The sequence below is a fragment of the Bombina bombina genome, chromosome 4 (assembly GCF_027579735.1).
Source record: "Bombina bombina isolate aBomBom1 chromosome 4, aBomBom1.pri, whole genome shotgun sequence".
Lineage (NCBI taxonomy): Eukaryota > Metazoa > Chordata > Amphibia > Anura > Bombinatoridae > Bombina > Bombina bombina.
Window position 1 is genome coordinate 89,637,543 of NC_069502.1, and position 24,536 is coordinate 89,662,078.

At 36.0% G+C, this 24,536-nt stretch overlaps 1 protein-coding gene across 1 annotated transcript in view; it reads right to left on the bottom strand.

The window, feature by feature from the left end:
* The window catches only part of XKR6 (XK related 6), a 438,476-nt gene extending 414,499 nt beyond the window's left edge, over nt 1–23,977 (bottom strand). The window contains exon 1 of the mRNA XM_053709539.1: nt 23,298–23,977. Coding sequence (XP_053565514.1) covers nt 23,298–23,977 — 680 coding nt within the window. The remainder of the gene's footprint in view (nt 1–23,297) is intronic.
* Between the last annotated feature and the right edge of the window lie 559 nt (nt 23,978–24,536).

Below are 24,536 nucleotides of genomic sequence, written 5' to 3' on the forward strand. Positions count from 1 at the left end.
CCAGCAGCCACCCCCTCCCTGTCAGCTCCTGGTAGCACCCCTTCTCGCCCCTCTCCGCGAACACAAGTATAGCAGCAGCTCCCCTAGTTCATAAGCAAACTTACTGTGACCTGGATTCCCTGTGAATGCACATTTGCCCCAAGCCGTCTCATCCCAGTACCTTAGCAGTACTCAGTGCTGGGTAAGCAGCCTCCCTTCCAAGGTTATGACAGCTCTAAGTCACCTCCAAAGCAATTTGTTAAAGCAGCTTCAGTCCCCATACTGCCTGTCAATGTGGGGACCGGAAAGTGGTAAAAGAAAACTCACTCAGAAAGAAGGCAGAGTACAGTGTCTAACCGCACAGCATACTTGGAATAGGAGTTGCCAGTTGTGCAGCCTACAAAGCATCTCACCGCACCAGACTAAATTTTAGCAACCAAGTGGAAGTACAGCTGAAAAATTAAAAGGAGCAGTATGCAAAAACTGCCGCCCCCCCCCCCATCTTCTCAATATCTGCTGCCCTAGGCATGGGCCTTGTTGGCCTAGGCCATAATACTTCTTTGATTTGGCTGTTTGCGTTTCAAATGACTCGACAAATCAGCAAAATTTGAATGCGCATCTCTAACTGAAACACAATTTCTAGGTTGTACAATTTCAAGTTTACAAGCAAGCACTATATAGTGTCCTGCAGAAGGCTGCAGAGCACAAATGAGACGTTATAGTTCCAGAAACACAGAGAGCATGAATTAACCCCTTGTTAGATATATTACCACATATAGCACATTTTACATCACTAAATCCCCATGGATAAAAATAACTATAAATAAGATTGCAAGTTTGAGGTTTGGGGGCGCTACAGTAAGCAACACCCCCAAAGAGCTGCCTTACTAGTCAACCTACAGATTCGGCAAACATCACCTAAAATCTATAATTCTGCTAAAGTAGAGGAGGACCAACATGCTTATAATAAATCCTGCTTTATTCACCTTGTGTTTTATGTAACTGAATCACTAAGGCTACAGCCCCACCTCAGTGAATTACCTTCATATAAGATACAATTGGAAAAACTGAGAGTTTACTCATTGCGAGGAAATGTTAACCAGAATACAACATGGCTAAGTTAGACATTTCTTTTCAAGTCATGCAGTAAACAAAAATAACAAAATGAACAGATGGAAGCTCTCGCCAGTTAAAACATTACTAATGCTCTCCTGCTGAACGCTGCAATCTTCTGATAACAACAAAATATAGAGAACATGCGGATTTTAGATGGCATTAACTGTATAAACTGATTTAAATGTATTCTGCTGTTATGTGTATAAAAAGGACAGAGGCATTTTTATACAGCCCAGAATACTGGCATGGCCAAGCAAAACACCTTGTATTTCACTTCTGAGAACTTGTCTATATGTTATGGATTCAAGGTTTCCTGTATGTTGAAAATAATAATAATAATATCTTAAAGAGACATTACATAGTGTGAGATTGTAATAAAAATATTTCATTATGTTTAGTATAAAAAAAAACTTTTTGATATGCATTATTTATTTTGTCCCCATTTACGGTACTGTAACTTTATTTATTTTTCTTATTTCCACTGAGTTTCTATAAATAAGTTGGTTGCCATGTTGGTATCTGTCTGTTCAGTTGAGGACAATTAGGGACAGATAGACAAAAGAAGAACGTGCACAAATAAAGATGTGTGAAAACCCTGTTAGATAGTTACTTATCTTCCACACAGTCATGTTTGCGCACTATCTTCTATATGTAATCAACAAATATCATTTAAAAAATAAATACATCTTCATATTATTCTCAGGATAATCCTTGATTTAAATACATCCTAATATTTACAGTGTAATATCCCTTTAACCTAATGTTGAGTAGTTATTCTGGATCAGCTAAATGCTAAATGTGTTTCACAGAATTAAGGTTTAAATGAAAGCATTAGTCATTTTTGTACTGTATATATTACTAATTAAGTCCTACATTGCAAACAATCAGCACAAAAAGGTAAACATGCAAAGTAAAGGTTCTGAAAGACTATTAAAACAATAACTTTGTTGTCAAGATGTGCATTTTTTTGCAGTCCTTTGAGAATATTTATCCCTCTGCTGTGGTCATTTAGCGAGCTCCTTCACTGACCAAGCAATTGAAGTTTTGTATGGTCAAAGTTAAGAAGCCTATAGGATGCCCTGAAGCTTATCTTGGCTAGTTGGGGGGAATATATATATATATATATACTGTATATACTACACAAATTGCTCATGGTATATTACTTTAAATGATAATATATACAATGTATGATATATATATATATATATTTATAGCAACATGGATGTGAAGGTAACAATAAAAGTCCTGGCAATAGGATGTGTATGGTCCTAGGCAGGGTGCCTGGCAGTGAAGAGAATACTGTCAGTAACACCCAGAAGTTACGACATCCATAGTCAGTTATTGCAGCATTTTAAGGCAAATTGGATACTTGCACTCTTCACCAGTGTTTTTCAACCAGTGTGCCGTGAGAGATCCTCAGGTGTGCCGCTGCAGACTGACAACAGTGCGGGGTGTCCCTCTTTCAAATTTTTAAATATTGGGAGGTATGTGACAGGCTCATCAGGCATCATTTACAACCATGACATTGACATTCATTCACAGACAATCATTATGATTGTTTGTGAATGAATGTCAATATGTCATGTACAGTTTGTAGGAGGCAAGGCATGACTGCACAGTACAGTGTGTGTGTGTATATACAGTATGTGTATATATATATATACACAGGTAGCCCTCAGTTTACGCCGGGGTTAGGTTCCAGAAGGAATGGTTGTAAATCGAAACCATTGTAAATTGAAACCCAGTTTATAATGTAAGTCAATGGGAAGTGAGGGAGATAGGTTCCAGGCCCCTCTCAAATTTGTCATAAGTAACACCTAATACATTATTTTAAAAGCTTTGAAATGAAGACTGTAAATGCTAAACAGCATTATAAACCTAATAAAATAATCACACAACACAGAATATATGATTAAACTAAGTCAAATGAACAAAAACATTTGCTAAACAGCATTATAAACCTAATAAAATAATCACACAACACAGAATATAATTAAACTAAGTTAAATGAACAAAAACATTTGCTAAACAGCATTATAAACTTAATAAAATAATCACACAACACCGACTTCACTTGCATTTTTCTGAAAACAGTTATTTCTATGCATTCCAATCTGGACTGATTTATAGACAGGAAGATCTTGTTCCTTTGAAATCTGCTTGATAGCTCAGGTCTGGTTAAACTGATTAATTTCAGCTTTCTTGGCTTTGCTGCAACACAAGCGGACAGCTTCACCTACTGGCTATTTTAATAAATGCACTGCTTCTCAATGCTTTTCAATAGCAGTCACATGACTGGAAAAAAAGGTAGATATTCTGAAACGGTGTAAATTGAACCGTTGTAAAACGAGGGCCAAATGTGTGTATATATATATATATATATATATATATATATATATATATATATATATATATATATATATATATATATATATATATATATATATATATATATATATATATATCCTGTATTAGGCTACAATGTGTAATTTTGTAAAATTTTGGGATGGTGGTGTGCCGCAGGATTTTTTAATGTAAAAACGTGTGCCACGGCAAAAAAAAGGTTACAAATCACTGCTCTACACTACTTGCACAAGCAGCTCAGGGCAGCACTTGACAAATGGTTGTGGATCTGGCACTGCTTTTTCATTCACATACCACTAAACCACACCAAAAATATTTTTTCTTAAGGAATTTTAAAAGCATCAGAATGGTCCTTTGATTCTACCTTTGGACAATTTTATTTTTAATCAACTGACCACATAGTTTTGATCTCTTGAATTGAAAGGACATTAAATAAATATTGGACATGATATATTTAAAGAGCCTTAGAATAATGTGCAGATGCATTTTTTTTTAATTGACCATTCCATTGGTTATTAATCTATTCCACTGAATGTTGTCAACTTTCCTGTAAGAAGCCATTTTAAGACATTTATCCAGAGAAAATAAAAAAAAGCATCATTAGACACCATTTTAGAACCCAGGTTTGTGCATTTCAAGAAAAGCTTGTGTCAGTGGTGAATATATGGAAAACTTCAGATAAATACATTAGAATCCCATTCTTATTAACAACTCAACATATATAGAAAGTAGTTTAATATTTTCACCTGTATAAAGGACATTCAAGTAATTTGCTCTTTGTTGTGTGTCAAAAAGTGTATTTTCAAATTAATTTAAAATTATTTTTTTATAAAAAAAAGGATGTATATATGCTTGATTTGAAAATGGAAATCAGCTGAGCATTCAACTTTATATTTCAACAACGCATAAAATGTTTCATTATTGCAAGTGAAACATTATTGCAATATACATTCATTATTTATTTTGCAGCCTTTTGCAGTAAAATACATCTAAACATTTGTCTGTTTCACTTTCCCCTAGGGAGGCTTAGGTTAATACTTTAAGGCAATTTATGCGAGCTTTTGTTTACTTTTCTCTCCCTCTCTAAGCTTCTATGGTGTCACATGCTTTTAAAAGGTGGATTATCAGACAATCATGATAGGCGAATCATTCTTTGCAATAGTAACTAAGATGAATCAGTGGTAAACCTCCTTAAGGGAATTACAAGAGAACAGGCTACCCCAATCTGCACATGTGCAAACAGAATTTGTGCTATATCTGAATATTAGTTTGTGATTGGTTAGGAAGAGTTATTTTGGTCCTGGGGACAGGAAAATCAGTGAAAAGAATAAACATTAAACAATATACTCATTTGACAAAATAAATCAGCAGTTTTCATTGCAATTTTTTTCTTTTATATGAAGGTCTATAATCATGTAGTTTACCATTTGTGTTTAGTGTCCCTTTAAATGCAGTCTTTCAAAAACTTTGCTGTGACACAAGTGGAAAGTTGTTAATCGCACAAATTGTTCACCAATTAATTAATGTTCACCAACTGGAGTGATCAGGACATTTATTATTTGTGTTATATTTATATTTGTGTTCATCCTTAGCCAAAAAAAAAATTATAGCTGTCCATAACCAATAAATTGTTTCTTTATGGGGGCGTCTAGACAAATCAGAATAGAGGGCGCCACATAGTGCAGATCAGAAGGTAAATAATATAACATGCAAAGAGGACATAAGAATCCTACTCACAATAAGTAAAGCACAGATGTGCAAAACCAGCAATCCGGAACCACTCGTCGTCCGGTAGACCGATAGATGTTAATCACAAGGGTAGATCCTCGTCTCACCAGGGAGAGTCCAGGGATACTCAGGGATGTTTGAACAGAAGTCAGTCCACAATAAAGGAATCCAGCAATGACCAGTCTCACGCCTCAGGCAGCTGGAAGGGAGACTAGAGCAACTCCAAAAAAAAAAGGGAGGTCAACGGTTCAAAAGATAAAGAGGTCGGCAGCAAGTGAGGAGATGGTTAAATCTAAAAATTAATTTAAAATGATAAAAACAAAAGCAACGCGTTTCTCAGTGTAACACACTGTTTCATCAGGCTTTTTTAGTGTCCCTTTAAATGCAGTCTTTCAAAAACTTTGCTGTGACACAAGTGGAAAGTTGTTAATCGCACAAATTGTTCACCAATTAATTAATGTTCACCAACTGGAGTGATCAGGACATTTATTATTTGTGTTATATTTATATTTGTGTTCATCCTTAGCCAAAAAAAAAATTATAGCTGTCCATAACCAATAAATTGTTTCTTTATGGGGGCGTGTCTAGGCAGCGGCCATGACTGGTCGCATTTTCAGGAGCTCCTGATACCCTGCTACAGATAATCCGCCGATTATCCCTGCAACACTGAACCGTCCAGCCACTAACTTACAATATTCATCAGCAGTGCGAGCTGAGAAGTGTTTTGATATTCAACTTGGTGTTTTTATGACGGTAGTTCTTGGAACTAGACCGCTGAGGCCTGGTATTCTTTGTTGAAACCTAGGTAGGCTCATATGCCGATTTCTAAAACCTTGAAGGCCGCCTCTTATCTCAGTGCATTTTGATGGTTCTTAACAGCTTGGCTGTGCTAGTTCATATTTGCCCTATAGATAACATTGTGCTCACTCCTGTGGAGTTATTTATTAGTCAGCAGTGATTGGCTAAAATGCAAGTCTGTCAAAAGCACTGAGATTAAGCTGTGCACACTCATTGTGTCCTGCCTTTTCATCTCTGAGCACTCTGCTGCGTCAGGTCGCGTAGCTGAGTGCTCAGAGATGAAATATTTGAACTTCAGAAGAGATGCAATGCATTGCTTGCAGTGTGTCACAGCCTTAAGTTTCAACCTATAATACTAGCGCTATTCAGCGGGGTCACGATATCTATTGAAAGTATAGTTTGCACTCAAGCGATGTCATCCTCACTAACCATTCTCTAGTAAATTAGCTTTACCACTGACTTGTAATATCAAGTTGCGCACGATCAAGGAAAACTGCTTATCGTGACCCGCATTATCATTACTGCACCACTTGTAATCTGGTCCTAAAAGGGAAGGTAATTGCCTTTCAGATGGTGGGTCATGTGGTTTCTAGAGCTCAAGTGATCCGAGATCGAGGGGTTTGAATACTTACCTGCCCCATCCAGCTCCCTTGAGCAATGTGTATCACTTTAGTATGTGCGGGGGAGACATGATGAGCTCTGAGAGCCCCCTGGATAACGGGGAATGGACGTTAGCTGCCCTAAATACAATGTGCGGATAACAACCATGTGTCATCATCCACACTGAAGAGGTTTAAAAACTTGTCATTTACAATGTAATAACAGCTTTAATGCTGTGTAAAAAGAACTCAACTTGTTTTATTGATGAAAGTTTCCCACTAAAAAAAACACACCATGAATTGGCTTTATAAATTGTAAACTATTTGTAGCCTACCTAAAAATTCCTTCCTTCCTTATGGATAAATTGTATTTTTTTGCAAGTAGTTTAGTGTCATAGAATGAAATTTAAAGTCACTGGGATAGTGTCCTTGTGTGCACTTGTTCTTCAATTCTCTCTGTCATAAAGTTGTCAACACAACCTGACACTTTATAAAGTACTTAACATACTGCTGATTGGTTGGCTTTTTATAGGAACAATTTGTTAAAATAAAAGGTTAGATGGGCACACAAATGTAAGTAAACTACCTTTTTTACTAATATTCCCATCTGTACATACAATGTAATCAAGAGTTGTTGTTTTTTTAGATATGTTTGCCTAATATTTTGTTCACATATGACCCGACTGTTTATCATCTGTAGGCATAATACAATGTGTTCTTTATTTAGTTGTAAGGAGATGACAAGTTTATATATTCTATATAAGATTACAAGAAGGCTTATGACTATTCACATAAAATGTGTGAATAATAAAGTTCACATTCCCTTGAAATGAATTGGATTTCCTTAAAAGAAAACTGTAAAATCAGTTCATTTACTTTCTTTTAAACAACGTAAACTGAGATATTTGGTTATAATAAGACATGAATTTTGCAATTTTAACAAATAGACAAAAGCTGTAACAATTATTTTAAAGGGATACGAAACCCAACATTTTCTTTCATGATACAGATAGAGCATGCAGTTTTAAACAACTTTATAATTTACTATTATCAAATTTTCTTAGTTTGCTTGGTGTCTTTTGTTGAAGAGTAGGGACATAAGCTCAGGGGTGTGCTCGTGTTCGGAGCACTATATGGCAGCAGGTTTTCAAGAATGTGATCCTGTTATCCATTTGCAAGAGCACTAGGTGGCAACCCTATTTCCTGCCATATAATGCTCCAGACACCTACCTAAGTATATCTTTAAAGGGACAGTTTACTCAAAAAATTTCTCTCCTTTAATTTGTTCCCAATGATCCACTTTACATGCTGGAGTGTATTAAATTGTTTACAAGTAGCCCCTTTACCCTTATATTGGCATTTTAAATAGTTGATTTAGCCTATGGTATCCCCACCTATTGTGAAAGTTTGTGGCCGCAGGTCCAAGCTATAGATAAGCTTTATAAACACAGCCAGCAGAAGAAATTACACTCCCAGTGGGATATAGCAGAGATAAGGTAATAAAATGTTAATTTTCCATTGTTCTCTCCAAGTACTGGTGATTGTTTTATGGACAGATATAAGATAAAGAAGCAGGTATATGTACACAATATGATAAAGTAGTGAGGTCTGATTATACCTAGAAGCTCAACCCATTTTATTAGGTTGTGGCTTCAAAACACAAAATCAGAGCTTTAATATACACAAAAAAAACTTTAAAAGCTCATTTTCATACATTTTTTACTTTGTAGTTGGTAAAAAAAGCAATTGTAAACACATTAAGGGAAAAAAATATTTTTCAGTATACTGTCCCTTTAACAAAGAGTACCATGGGAATGAAGCAAATTTAATAATAGAAGCAAAATGGAAACTTTTTTAAAAATTGCATGCACCATCTGAATCACAAAATATTTTTTTTGGCTTTCAAATCCCTTTAAAGCACTCTACAAAAGAAACCTGATTTGATTACAGTGTCCTTTTTTATGACAATTTGTTGGTTTACCTTTTGGTCCTTTTGGTCCCTATTTATTAACCTGGACAAGGTTCCTAGGCTGGGAATCTGTCTGCGGGGAACGAGGCTTCATCCACTGCCGCAAGTTAGCATTGTACAGGAAATCTCCTTTACGTGACTGCCCTCCGCTCTCATGCATCTAATTGCGTGGCAGCAGGGCTTGTCAATCATCCTGGACTCATCAATCTGGTTTTCAAACCTGTCCTCAAGCTCCCTAACAGGCAAGAATTTCAGGATTACCTTGGGTGAAAGCAGGTAAAATAACTATGTTTACTAATCAGCTGATTATTTCCCCTGTGTTCAGATATCATAAAAATCTGGACTGTTAGGGTGACCTGAAAAGCGGTTCGGAAACCAGTGGTCTAGGATGTTTTAAGTCAATTACCTCTGAGGTGGCAGAGAGATTAGGAAGCAGTGATTTTATGACTTGTGCTTTTTCACTTGCAGGCTGGCATAAGCATTTCAGCACTGTATAGCAAAGATATGCATACAAAGTAAATATATTAAAATACTTACTAGACATAATGATGTATTTAAAGCAAAGATTAGCCTTAGAATAATATGTAGATGTATTTTAGTTTCAGTAAGTTATGGACGCCACTATGTTTGAACTTGTTTCCTCTTATCTTAGGGACAGATATGCATGAGATAATAACAAATACTGTGCAAACAAGATAGTATAGAAACCCTCTTAGATAATTACTTGTTGTTAGTCTCTTTTATTGTTTGGTTTATATATAGCCCTAATTGTCCTCAGCAGGAGAGACACATAAGGGGAAAACAAGTTCAAACATGGCGGTACCAATTACTTTATAGAAACTCAGTGGAATATAAAAAACAACAACAGTTTTTAGAGGTAAATTACAGGAAAATTAGACAAAATTAATAATGAAAGTTTATTACAAAATTGTATAACTACCCTTATTTAAACATTTTATATTGCAATCTCATACTCTTTAATATCACTTTAATACTTTATTTTGTAAGTAGTATATACGCTGTTCTGAAGTCCAGGGACACACCTCTAGAAAAAAACTATTAACATAGTAACATAGTAGATAAGGTTGAAAAAAGACTGAAGTCCATCGAGTTCAACCTATACAAATCTAAAATACTTACAAAAAGCTCCAGTTAAGCTTAAATAACCCCATTAAAATGTGACCCATTTAATACTAGCAATCATATCCATGAATTTTGTTTATATACAGAAATTTATCCAGACTATGTTTAAATGTATCTATGGTATTGGCATTCACTACCTCCTTTGGTAATGAGTTCCACAATTTTATTGCTCTTACAGTGAAAAAACGTTTCCTTTCCTCCAACCTTAAATTATGACCTCTTGTCAGAAACAATTTTCTTGGAATAAACAGAGCTTCTGCCATCTCTGTATATGGGCCTTGAATATATTTATATAAAGTAATCATGTCACCTCTCAAGCGCCTTTTTTCTAAAGAAAACAGACCCAGTTTGGCTAGCCTCTCCTCATAGGTTAATTTCTCCAATCCCCTTATTAGCTTTGTGGCCCTTCTCTGAACTTTTTCTAGTTCAGCAATATCTTTTTTAGCAATCGGTCCCCAGAACTGCACTCCAAACTCAAGGTGAGGTCTTACAAGGGCTTTATATAATGACAGAATTATGCTTTCCTCCCTTGAATCAATGCCTCTTTTAATACATGCTAGTATCTTATTAGCCTTTGAAGCCGCTGCCCTGCATTGTGCACCCATCTTTAGCTTGTTATCTATTACTACTCCCAAATCCCTTTCCTCCTGTGTTTGGCTAAGTCTTGTCCCATTTAAAAAATACGTAGCCTGCTTATTTTTACTTCCAAAATGTAGAACCTTGCATTTTTCCGTATTAAATCTCATTTTCCATTCACTTGCCCATAGTTCTAATTTTAGCAAATCCCTTTGTAAAGAGAGTTCGTCCTGCTCTTACCTAATGACCTTACTTAACTTAGTATCATCTGCAAAAATAGAGATGTCGCTATTTAATCCTTGCTCCAAGTCATTTATAAAAATATTAAAAAGAACAGGGCCCAGTACTGATCCCTGGGGGACGCCACTGATTACCTTTGTCCAATCTGAGTATGATCCATTTACTACTACTCGTTGCTCCCTATCTTTTATCCAGTTATTTATCCATGAGCTAACATTTTCAGCTATTCCCAGTCCCTTAATTTTGCGCATTAATCTTTCATGTGGCACTGTATCAAATGCCTTTGCAAAATCTAAGTATATCACATCAACTGATTCCCCATTATCTATATTTTTACTTACTTCCTCGTAGAATCTAATTAGATTAGTTTGACATGATCTATTTCTCCTAAAGCCATGCTGATTAGAACTCATAATCTTGTTTACACGAATATGCTCATCAATATAATCCCTTATAATCCCTTCAAATATCTTCCCCACTATTGATGTCAGACTAACTGGTCTATAGCTTCCTGGATCATCCCTGCTTCCCTTTTTGAAGAGTCGCACCACATCAGCTTTATGCCAATCCTGGGGTACCATGCCTGAGGATGAGTCTTGAAAAATTAAGAGTAAAGGTTTGTCTATAACAGTGCTAAGTTCCCTTAACACCCTTGGGTGTATTCCATCTGGGCCTGGAGTTCTATTTACCTTAATATTTTCCAGTTTTTTCCTAATATCGTCTAAACAAAACCCAGTTAGTGGTATGGACTGGCATGTTCTATTCTGTTCCAAAGTATCATTCAATGGTTCCTCTCTTGTGCATACTGAAGAAAAAAACTGGTTTAGTACCTCAGCCTTCTCCCTGTCATTATTTATCATGCTACCCTCCACACATTTTAATGTACCTATATTATCCTTCTTAGATTTTTTGCTATTTATGTACTTAAAGAACCTTTTAGGGTTAGACTTAGAATCCTTGGCAATTAATTTTTCATTTTCAATTTTGGCTAATTTGATTGCTTTTTTGCATGCTTTGTTACATTCCTTATAAATATTGTATGCTGAGTCTGCACTATTTTCTTTTAATAATTTAAATGCCCTACGTTTTTTCCTAATTTCTCTTAACACATTTTTATTTAGCCATAACGGCTTTGTTTTTTTTTATTTTTATTTTTATAACCATATGGTATGTGTTGATATGTATATTTATTTAACACATTTTTAAATATTATCCATTTATCCTCTGTATTTTTATTAGAAAATACATTGTCCCAATTTATATTATTTAATGATTTCCTTAAATCGTTGAATTTTGCTTTCTTGAAATTAAAAGTCTTAGTTAAGCCTTTAAAACACTGCATATGAAAATAGATTTCAAATGTGACCATGTTATGATCACTGTTACCCAAATGTTCTTTAACTTCTATGTTTGATATTGTATCTGTATTGTTTGATAGCACTAAATCCAATATAGCTTTACTCCTAGTTGGCTCCTCTATTAATTGTGACAAGAAGTTATCCCTGAGAACATTTAAAAATCTATCCCCCTTAGCTGAATTACTAGTTTCATTGGCCCAGTTTATATCAGGGTAGTTAAAATCTCCCATAATTACAGCACTGTTATTAGCAGCCTTACCTATTTGGATAAGTAGTTGAGTTTCCTCCGGGTCACTATTGTTGGGAGGCTTGTAGCATGTTCCTAGTAATATTTTTTTAGGATTTTTCCCCCCACTCTTTATTTCAAACCACAGGGTCTCTACATTGTCACTTGTATCATAAATATCTTCCCTTATTGTAGGTTTAAGGTTAGGTTTAATATACATGCAGATTCCTCCACCCCTTTATTATTCCTATCCCTCCTAAATAATGTATACCCCTCTAAGTTAACTGCCCAGTCATGTGAATCATCCCACCAAGTTTCAGTTATACTGATAACATCATAGTCCTCTTCTGCAACTAAGAGTGTTCACTCCCCCATTTTACCTGTCATGCTTCTTGCATTTGTTGTCATACATTTAATTTTCATGTGCTTTCTGCTGCTACTTGGTGTGCTTTCCTCTATACTTTCTAATGTGACATTTCTTAAGTCATCCCTTCCTTGAGATATTAAGGGAGTGACATATTCACAGACTGATCTCTCTGTTTTATTTTGTTCTAACTGACCCTCCCCCCTTTGCCTAGTCAACCTTCCTAATAATAGAGTCTCCTACCACCAACATCTGCCTCTGGCCCTGACTTGTATGCCCCTCTTCCATGACTGAAGGACTGCCCACCATAGTATGCTCCTCTTCCACAGCTAAAGGACTGTTCACTATACTAGGCAACACAGCCTTCTCTGACACTGCCACCCCTGAACTGATATCCCCAACATCTTCACTTAATCTGGCAAATCTATTGGGGTGTACCAGCCCAGAACTGGCCTGTCTCTTCCGCTTACCTTTACTTCGCCCTCTAACTGTGACCCAGCTACATCCTGGAGTCTCCTCATCTGAATCCTCCCCATTCCCACTGCTGGAACCATTAACAACCAGCTCAGTCCTATCCATTTCCCTTTCAAGTGTCTGAATTTCATGTAGTGTTGCAATTCGTTCCTCCAGATCACAGACTGATCTCTCTGTTCTATTTTGTTCTAACTGACCCTCCCCCCCTTTGCCTAGTTTAAAAGGTTCTCTAAACGTGCTACCATCCTTTCCCCCAACACACCTGCACCCATGTCATTCAGGTGCAATCCATCCTTACTGTACAAATTGTACAATGTTATCTATTGAATATGTTAATCTTATGTTCTTTTCTGTGGCTAACTAGGGGCAGATTTAAGTGAGCTCCTGCACTGATGAAGCAGTTACTGCATAGAATATTGAAGGGTTAACATTGTATACAGTTGAGCCTTTTTGGGGCAGTGGAGAAAACACAATTTCAGGAAGAGCAGACAAATGGAAAATTAAAGTGTGTTGCCAAGTTTCTTATTTTTGTTGTTTTTTTTATTTTTTTTGCTTTAAAGGGAAATTATAGTATATTTTTTTTGTTAGGCTATTTTATTTAAAAAATGCCTTTTTTTTAGCCATGCATTTTTTTCAAAAGTTTTAAACACATCTTAAAACTCCCACATTCTGTTAAAGAGAAGGCCAGTTATTGGTGCATAGTCATGTATATCTGCTCCTGATTGGCTCACTAGTTATATCCTTATCTGGAGTAGCACAGAGGTGTAACTTTGATGATTTCTTTAACCCTTTGCAGGAGTTAAATACATACTAAATGCAATAGATTTGTAAAATAGTCTAATAAAATAGAGTATTTTAATTTAAAATCAGAATGTACCATAACTATGTATTTTTTCCCATCATTTTCTGGATTATTTGCACTATTCAGTGCCACGTCCTCTTGCCTTTTAAAGGAAGCAGATGGCAAGATGCTACTCCATAGACAAGAGAAGCACAGCAGAACAAGAGGATGGGCGTTACTACCCTTCACTGTGCCAAGCAGCTGCACTAAGGAGGTTCAATGATACACAAATAAAGAACTACCAGATGATCACAAACGCCCAGTGTCACCAGCTGTTCTGCTACATAAATACTGTTTTCTAACTTTTGTGGAAACAAACATTTTTTCCCCATTTGTGCCTGAAAAGAAAAACTTTGCCTAACAGTATAAACAGATTTAGTAATTGCTATTTTCATTCTTAGCTTTCCTGAAATCAGTAATTTAAAACAAAACAGGCCAGAGTACAGACAGGGAGAGCTAGGGCATGGGAATAGTGCTATACTAGATAAATACATATTGTGAACTCTTTAAAGGGACAGTCTACACTAGAATTTGTATTGTTTTAAAAGATAGATAATCCCTTTATTACCCATTCCCCAGTTTTGCATAACTAACACTGTTATATTAATATACTTTTTTCCTCTGTGATTGCCTTGTATCTAGGCAATTTCTGACAGCCCCTTGGTCAAATGACTTTTGTTTGCTATATATTGACTTGCATTTTAGCCAATTAGTGCTGTGTTGTGCTGACTCTTAAATAACTCCACGGGCGTGAGCAGTCTCCTGTTGCAAAAAGTAAATAAAAAAGCATGTGATAAGAGGCTGTCTGTAGTGGCCTAAAACAGGCAGAAATTTAGAGGTTTAAATGTTATAAAGTATATTAATATAATAATGTTGGTTGTGCAAAGCTGGAGAATGGGTAATAATCTATCTTTTTAAACAATAACAATTTTAGTGTTGAATGTCCCTTTAATAACACAAAGATAACATATTCTAAAGTATGCATGGCACATTCCAGTTCTAAATGGATGCAAAATATTTTATTAACAGAGGTAGAATTCAATCTCAGATAAACATTTATGTCAGCCCAATATTAAAATAAAACAATCACTGCTGATTTGGTTAATTTGCCTTCATAAGCCCCCTGGGGAGAGAGAAGGATTCCTAGGCTCAGCAGAGAGGATTAACACCTAGAAGAAGCCTGTCCATAGCTCTATGCAGGAATGTCCCTGGCTCCTGCCTGTTGGTTCTCATAGCTTACCCCTTTTCAGAGTAGGTGACTCTGAATTTGTGCCTAGTATCCTGGAACTCCAGCCTGCCTGCAGCTGCTCTGGTTCACTTCCATTGGGGATGGGCCGGGAAGTCTCTTGCACGGGGAAGGAAGAGATCCCTGTGATTGCTTGGGAGGATTACCCCCTAGTAGCCACAGCCCATCTCTCTCTCCCAAGCTCTATGCAAGAGTGTCCCAGGTTCCAGTGATATTTCTGGAGTGGAAAGTGGGGGAAGTATCACTGTGCAGCTTATGTTCTTAAAGGGATATTAAACTGTAAATAAATGCTAGATATAATGATGCATTCAAAGCAATGATTAGAATCATATGTAGTTTTGTAAAATGATTTTAGTTGTTTAACTCAGGGATGGTCACCTAAAAGACCAGGGGCTACATGTGGCCCTCTGTACTACTTTTTGTGGCCTCTGTGAAATATCAGAGCTAAGAATGTGAATCATCTTTTTTTTTGTGGTTATTTCTTTTGGGTGAGTAAACAAGGTGAGAACTCACAAAAATCCTCTGGAGAAAAAAAAACAACAGACAGAGGATACCCTGAAACTGTTGGGAAGTTGTTCCTTACTGGTTTAAATATTAATGCTATAAGTGTAAAGATTTTGTTTCAATAAAGTACATTTATTTCTATAAAGTAACAGGCACTGCCATGTTGGAAGCCTTGTTTGCACACTCTCTTTTACTGCCTGCTTTTTTTTTTATCTGTCTTTAATTGGTCTTAGCAGTATAGCTAGATAAGAGGAAAACTTAGGTTTCAACATGGCCACTCCCTTTTTTTTTACAGAAACCAAATTGAGAAAAGCAACAGAAAAAGGTAACTTAATAAATAACTAATTATTGAAAAGATGTTTAATATAATAATATAATATTATTTTATATTTTAATCTATCTCTGTTTATTGCCCCTTTAACACAGAGAGATCAATCTATTTCACAGAACTGTTATGCAAAAAACATATACTTCCTGTTAGATTAAAAGTCAGAATGATAGCACACTGTATAAATGTATCTCTCTACCACAAACAACAGCTCAGTAGCTTGTTCTATGGCGAGTTACCACCTATCAATATTATTATGTACTGAGATTGTGGCAGTCCCAATTTCTCCTTATTATAGAATTTATTACCATCCTATGTATCATCACAAAGAAACACATAGGCAACTGGATAGTGTTCAAATATGAGTTTTCTAAAATACTAAAAAAAAAGGTTAAAAATGCTCAAGACTAATAATCAGGAATAGAAATTTCCACTGTTCCTCAACAAGTAAAATTTGCAGTGGGCGTGTAAAAAATCTCGCTTTTTTGGTGCCTTTAAGGGATAGAAAACACCAAAAATATGTTATTGTTTAAAAAGATAGATAATCCCTTTATTTAACATTCCCCAGCTTTGTATAACCAACACTGTTATAGAAATATATTTTTTTACCTCTGTAATTACCTTCTATCTAAGCCTCTGCATACTGTCAACTTATATCAGATCTTTTGACAGACTTGCATTTCAGGCAATCAGTACTGACTCCTAAATAATTCCACATGCGTGAACATAATGTTATTTATATGAAACACATGAACTAACGCCCTCTAGCTGTGAAAAACTGTCAAATGTATTCAGATAAGAGGCAGCTATCAAGGGCTTAGAAATTAGCATAGGATCTACCTAGGTTTAGCTTTCAACTGAATACCAAGAGAACAAAGCAAATTTGATGATAAAAGTAAATTAGAAAGTTGTTTAAAATTGCCTGCATAAATAAATAATAATACAATTTGAACCATAAAAGTTTAATTTGGACTTTACTATCCCTTTAACTATAAGTAGAATAGTAACTGTTCCAATTGGACTAGTAGCTTTTTTAACCCTGACTGGTAAAGTAGAGTGATATTATTCCACCCTATGCTAATAATACACAGCAACCATTACATAATTTTAAACCCTTATAGGGTCAGTTCAGACGTGTTAGTTAATTATTAGCAGGGATTATCATAGATTATTACGCTGAGCACATTGTTAGATTTATATTTATATACATATTCTACAGCGTCATTATTTGACACTCTTGTATTGCTTATTTTATATCTGCCTCTATTTGTCCTCATCAGAAAAGATAGATGAGGGATAAAACCTAGGTTCCAACATAGCATGCCCAATACATTATAGAAACTAACATATATTATAAGAACTATACCTTTACAATTACAATATATATTCAATATCTAAACAACAAATATAGGGCTAGATTACAAGTGGAGCGCAAAATATTGTGAAAATATTAATACCAGTGCACGCAAATGTGCGCTGGTATTACAAGTTAGCCACAATGCGGACACAACCTCGTGTTCGGATTGCAGGGAAGCATTGCACTCACTAGAGCACACCTCCATAGGCTCCAATGGGAGAACCTCACGCAACAAAGGGGGTAAATCGCTCAGCGATGGGCAGCAAATGTTAAATATATATTTATATGATTATATACATATATATTTATGTGTTAATATGTGTATATATACACACATGAACACAGAAATACAAATGTATATAAGCATATACATATATATTTACAGGGGAAACACAGTTCCCCATAGACCGCAATGCAAAGGCACTTTTTAGTGCCTTTTTTATTTTTTTTAAAGCAACCCATACCGGCCACTTTTAACCCCTAAAAACTGCTTTGTGCAGTTTTTTATTAAAAAGAAAAGCTAAAAAAAATTTAATAAAAAACTAAAAGACTCTTAAATTTGGGGCCAATTGGAGGACATTTAGAAAATTAACCAGAGGCCTAGTTAAATAAATAAACTAGTGCTCCACTTGTAATCTAGCCCATAATTTGAAAAATACATCTAAATATTATTATAGGTCTAATCTTTGCTTTGATTATATTGTTATATCAAGAAGTTATTTACTATTTCGTATCCCATATTCTCACTGGTAACTGAGGATATAGAGCTTTAAAAAAAATATATAAAATTAGTGTCTTCTGAGGTAATGCAACGCAAATAAATATAACAGGGCTACACAATGCATTTATGCTCTGTAAGTCTAGCTGTGAAATAATTTGTAGTGTTTAATTGATGTCTTGATATTTGAATACATAATATAATGTACATTGAGAAACAGGAGTTTTTTCAAATAAATTCGCTATTTCTCTTGTATTGTTTTGTACATTAAACACTATTCTATATACTTCAATATTCTACATAGACAAACTGTCATTGAGTGAGGTTTCTAATTTTGGTCCATTCCATGTAATAAAAATTAAATCTTGTAAACTGTGCATAAATGAACAAATAAGATGAAAGTATTGCATATTCACATAAGGGATTACCTAACATGTGTACCTTATGCATATTTAAAGAACAGAGACATGAGATGCAAACGTTTTTCTTTCATGATACACACAATCCTCAACAGGAATACAAAAGAATTTAATAAACAAACTGTAGACAATTACAAATGATTCTGTAGGTCAATAAAGAATTCTGTGGACCACAGCTAGGAGGGTGCTACTGATTAAGTAATGCGGTGGGAATAAATTCCAGTTAGTAATTTGATTGAGATATATTCTGCTAACTTCAGTTTGCTAGCTGCCTATTGACATAACAAAGCATAATGTAACTAGGTTGCTTTGATATTTGCAGATGTTTTGAGATGTGCCAAATGTGAATACATCCTCTTATAGCTGTTACATTTCATGTACTAGATGATCATAGATTAAAAAAATACAGAAGAATTACAACAATCTGGAACTTTCTGCTATAGTATTCAGTATGTTTATCTACATTGGATTATTCCATGCATTAAGGTCTACATTATTTGTGGGCTGCAACTGATTGAGCCCCACAGAGTAGCAGCCATATTGCTTTCAATAGCCATTAAACTTGAGCCATAAAAAGATGAGGTAAAGCTTCCAAGTAACAGTGATAAGTGTTCATTTCTATATCAAGCTGCTATAACATAGTAGCAACAGTAATGCAACTGCAATTTTTTTGTAACACCTAAAAGCTGTTGAACAACTATTTTTAGGCAGCCAGAACTCAATGAACGATATCAAAATAAAATTATCACTGACCTCCAACCACAATTAACCTTATCAGACACTGACCAGACTCCCTAAATTACAATAAACTCTAAATGTAGCTATGTTAAAGTGGAGTTTCTTACTTCTGTATAAGTAAGAGGGTTAGGCATTGGGGAGGTGATGATGGGGGAGGGAAGACTTAGATTAAAAACATGACAAGATGTAAGGGGATCATTTAGTGCAAGAAAGATTTGGAGGTCATGTTGGGAGGTAGGATAAGTGGGGGAAAGAGAACTTTCACTGGGTCAAGTTCATGGGTAGGATTATTTACACTGTGACATGTTTGATAGTCTACTTTATTTTGGTGGGGGGAGACCAAAGTTAGGCTTAAAGGACTATAACACTGGTACCTATGTTATCTAGATACAATTCAAAAGAGAAAATTGTTCCGGTCAGGGCATCAAGGTAATAATAATGAAGAAGAAAGTTCAACAAATAAATTTAAAATGAAGTAGTATTACATGTGTGACAAGAGCCAAAGAAAATGTCTCATAGATTATTATTTACATTGAAAGGAGTCTCACATTATTCACAAAAACTAGGATGTCTAGGTCGTGAAGCTTAAGACAAGACATATGGCAGCATTTGTCAAAAGTTCCCTGGCAGCTGTCCAACCACATTGATAAACTAGCTATGTTAAATCTCCTAGATTCACTAGATTTTTTTGCATAGCTCTCCATTATAGCAAATTGCATAATATTTAGTACTATATTTTAATTCTCAGTTAACACAGAAAATGATATAAGATCATTTGTAGAAAATAAATGTTAGATTACACAACATTTAGCAAATAATATAAGAATTTGGTAGCAAAATTTAGACTCTAATTTTATCTATATTCACTTCAAAGCTGTTTATTATATTTTACAAACACATTATTCCTTCAATGTAGCTGTGACTGCCAAACATTATAAAACTGACACCAAATACATAAGGTTACTGTGTAAATACAACTGTGATTCCAAACATCTTTTTTGCTTCTAGTTCTTGCTATAGTTATCAAAGCCACATGTTACAAAAAATATATTTTAAAACACATATAACAACAATAAAGATTAGTATTACTATTACCCAGCTGGTCAGATTGCTCAGATGGTTAATCAACCACCTGCAGAACCTCTTCAAACCTGGTGTTTGAAGATTTTAATCCTGGCAGGGAACAAATCATTTTTCCAACAGTGATAATTTGGGTACAAGTATTTATCATATCTCAATAATCTAAAGTCACAATAATTATTATTACACATATACCAACAAAATATACAGTTTCTTAAAACATCATAGTCTAGATTTAAACTTCTGGAGATAGCAATTTGTTACTCAATTTGTTACCTAAGGTACCAGCAAACGCATATAAGAATTTTGAAGTTGAAAAACAGATTATGTAAACCTAAAATAAATGTTATTCCTTATATGGTCAAACATATAGCATACAATATATCGTTTATTATTCATATCAGATTGTTGCTCAACTTCTATAAGAAAAATGTTGCTAAAAGCTTTTAAAAAGATTAATATTACCAATAGTTAATAATATTTGATGCCTTGCCAAAGTGTGATGATGTATACAATGTATTCTGGCAGCCAAGGGTTAATCCATTTAATTACAGATTCAAAGCACATGTATACAAATGGCTGTAATATTTTTTATTTAAACAAGCAAATTATACTTGAAGTGTTCAGCATTCCTGATCAAATTCAGTATCAGTTTTTCAGAGTTCAAATGCAGCCAACCTTGACAAAAATATTCACTAGTTGTGCAACGATGCAAAAAAACAAAAACAAATTTGAGTCTGAGAATACATCTCAGAATTGGTAATATTTACAACAGTTTAGACTTAATTTGTAACTAACTTCAAGGCTTTATGGGGTTGTTTGCAGGGATACAAGTAACTTCTGCTAGCATTAATATAAATTTGACATTGCAGTAATCATCTGAAAACATGTGTATTAGTCATTAAATAGCAATAATATATTAAACGTTGTTTAGAATGACTAATGAACAATTTTAAACAATAATTACGATTTAGGATTTAATAAAGAGAAAAAACAGTAGCATTGAAAGCAATTTTTTTTAAATATAAAATAAGAAAAAGATGAAGGCATAATTTATTATTCATCTTAAACCTATAGATCTCACTTACTATAGGTATTTTCCTCAAAAAGGTGATCTCTTTACAGCATATTCCCTAATGAGATAGAATGTAATCCCATAATGAAGCATGTAGCTAAAGAGGGTGACTTGAAAAACCTGCAAAGGGTTTTTACCTTCATAGCTCAAAACCTTCCTCCAACATGAAATTATCATCAGAATAAGGCTTGCTACCCACTAACATACCATCAAGAGGCAGCAATATTTCACATAATTGTGTAAAATCTTACACCCTAGATATCCATAGAAGGGTACATTTAACTTATTGCACACAATATTGCAGGTTTATAATATCAACAAACATACATACTAGTGATGACTAGTCTAAATGCATATGAACTTAATTATGGACACCAAACACCATCTAATAAGAAACACGATCGTTTATGTCAAAGTATTCCAATGTAGGTAATATATCACCTCAAAACATCATACACTACACATTAAGAGACCAAAGAACGTTAATTGCATGGGCAAGGTAAAAGCATTTCATATGTAACATTTGCACACATACAAAAGACTAAACATCACAAAAAACACTGATTGAGGTACAATGTTTCATTACTGAGAGGGATCTCTAAATTAGAGGTAATACAACCATACATCCTTTCAGCACCTAGGAATCTGGAGAGCTCCTGCGTACAGACGTGTTGAGAAATGAATCCCTCATGTGTAATATACCTGATCTGACTACCAAACAGAGAAGTCTCCTGGGGGATTAAATATATTTTAACTATAACGCTTATGAGAACCACAAATGTACTACGTAATGGATTTACAGACAGTCCTACTATCTCCAGCCAGGACATAATACACTAATGTAATTCTATGTATTGCAAAACTAGATGTGTTTGCAACATAACCAATAATTATGTAGTGTAGAGAGTACACCAAAGCTCAAAAATCTTTAATACAGTTGAACCAATTGAATACAGCTACAAAACACAGAATAGATGTAAACATTTGCAAATATCGTGGGAAACTAAAGATAAAAGCAATATACATGAGAGCAAGCCAAGCTTTAAATATATGCTTGCACATAAAACTTACCCATAACGATCATTTGTTTCTGGCAGCAAGAAGGTTAAAACAATCATAGGTCACTGACAACCATCAGGTACCTTCCCTGCTTACTAAAGAGTACACAAGTGTAGGCGTATTCTGAATGTTCGGTGTCATAAAACCCTAATGGCCCAATGGCTACGAATGTGTTAAAACCCTCCATCGCTTTAGTATGACAATGCTTTGCAGAATCATCTAGCAGCAGCATGAAAAGAGCAGCAAGATTACTAGGTAGCAGTCTGCAGCAAGAATGATTACAGAGCAAAGAATTGCGGTTCAGCACCACAGGCAGGGACAGCTCTCTGTTACCGAGTAAGCCATTGCGGTTCAGCACCACAAGCTGTAGACAGCTCCCAGTAAACAGCCTAACACAGTGATCTACTGTACCTGACCTGGCTGCCAAACACACAGCATTGACATTGCACCAAAGCAATGCCAGTGTTGGAGACATGAGTTCAATGTGTACATCGGCTAAATAAATTCCAAGCCAGCAAACCCATATCACTCACAAATATGTAAAGCCCAGATCTGTTTGTGTGTAAAGGTGTCGAATTTAAATGTCTCCAAGATCTGGGTGTGTGACAGTGGCTGCAGTACCTCATTTTGTTCAATCCCACCTCTAAAAAGGATAGGGAAGGTTATTCACTATGGCCCACCTTGTGCTGCTAGCAAGTGACATATTATACAATGATGAAGGTTAATAAAGTGATTAATAAACAATATGAACGGAACGACTGTTTTTAAATTACTGGCCGGATATTTAACACATGATTCCCTGTACAAAAATGAAACCAAATCAAATCTGCAGCCATAACCATGTCCCTTTCTGACAGCAGCATTCATGTCCTTCCATATAAAAGAGCAAAAAAACAAGCAAGTCGCCAACAGACCATTAACCCTTTGGCTGTCATACAGAGCTGTAATGTGCCCTCTTGGCAGTCAGGGGGTTAGCTGATGTGCATTTTTACACTTACCTCCACACTTGCCCCATCTGCAGAATGTGAATGACAGACTGCCAGATCCAGACAGACACCCTGCAAAACCTCTCCGCCTGGGTGCTGGTGGTGGTAGAGTAGTGTTGGTGGCGGTGGTAGTGGTGGGTGTTCCCCATCATCGGGGGTCCCTTGCTGCTAAGTCCTTCCACCGCCCCCAGCCCTCCAGCAGTATAATCCTGGGCGAACCACCTGAAGCTGAGAATCTGTACCATAATGGATGGGACTAGCACGAAGAAGAGGGTCAACGAGAACCACAGGTAGTCCCTCTTGGTGTAGTAGTCTGCAGCCAGCCACAGGTCGGTGCCCACATCCCAAAAGAAGACCAGCAGGGCTAACACTATCCACAAGCAGTCTAGCCAGGCCCTGTCCCCCTTCGCTGGCTGCTGTTTTCCCTGACCCTCCCCTTGGCCCCCAAGTCCCCCCAGCCCTCCAGTTCCCTTCCCATTCCCCTTTCCCAACAGGGACCGCAGACAGGCGCTCCTGCAGCCCCAGTAGCACGAAGACGTGTTGCAGCAGTGACAGATGTGGATGGAGCTGCTCTCCCTGGGATCCCCATCTCCCCTGCCTTCCCCCACCGCCGCAGCTGCTGCTTCGTCCATGTTGTGCAGCTGGGCGAAACCAGAGCCGACCCCCAACACGCCGTCCGACTTCGCCGCCATCTTCCTCTCTCCTCCCTCACTCACGCTCTCTCTCTGGCTCTCTCTCTCTCCTGGATGCTACAAAACGGGGGAAACCCTCCGCTTCCGGGTGAGTAACGTCACTTCCACCTCCTCCTTTACACCTTCTCACTTTGGCACTCACCACCACTAGGGAGTTCAAAATGGCCACCTGGATGGTGTTTGATGACTGATGGGGTACACTTAACAATGTTTGTGTGCCATTAGATTTTGGAATCATTTCATGTTATTATATAATTAGCAACTGCTCTAAACATGTGTGTGTGTTTTCCTAACAATTTATTTTAGGTTGTCAGAGATGTTAGTCAACAGAGATTTAGTTTATCAGAATAGGTGTTGGTCAATAGAGATTTAATTTATAAGCATAGGATTGGTCAATGGGGATTTAATTGATCAAAAATAGGGAATTAGCTCACAGAATTCATACAGTTAGATATCCACCCTATACAATGGGTTCCATGCATGTATAGTTTACTGAATCCTGTGACATATAGTTTAGTGTTTTTTAAAAAAAAATATTTTCAGTTTATTAAAAAGTTTA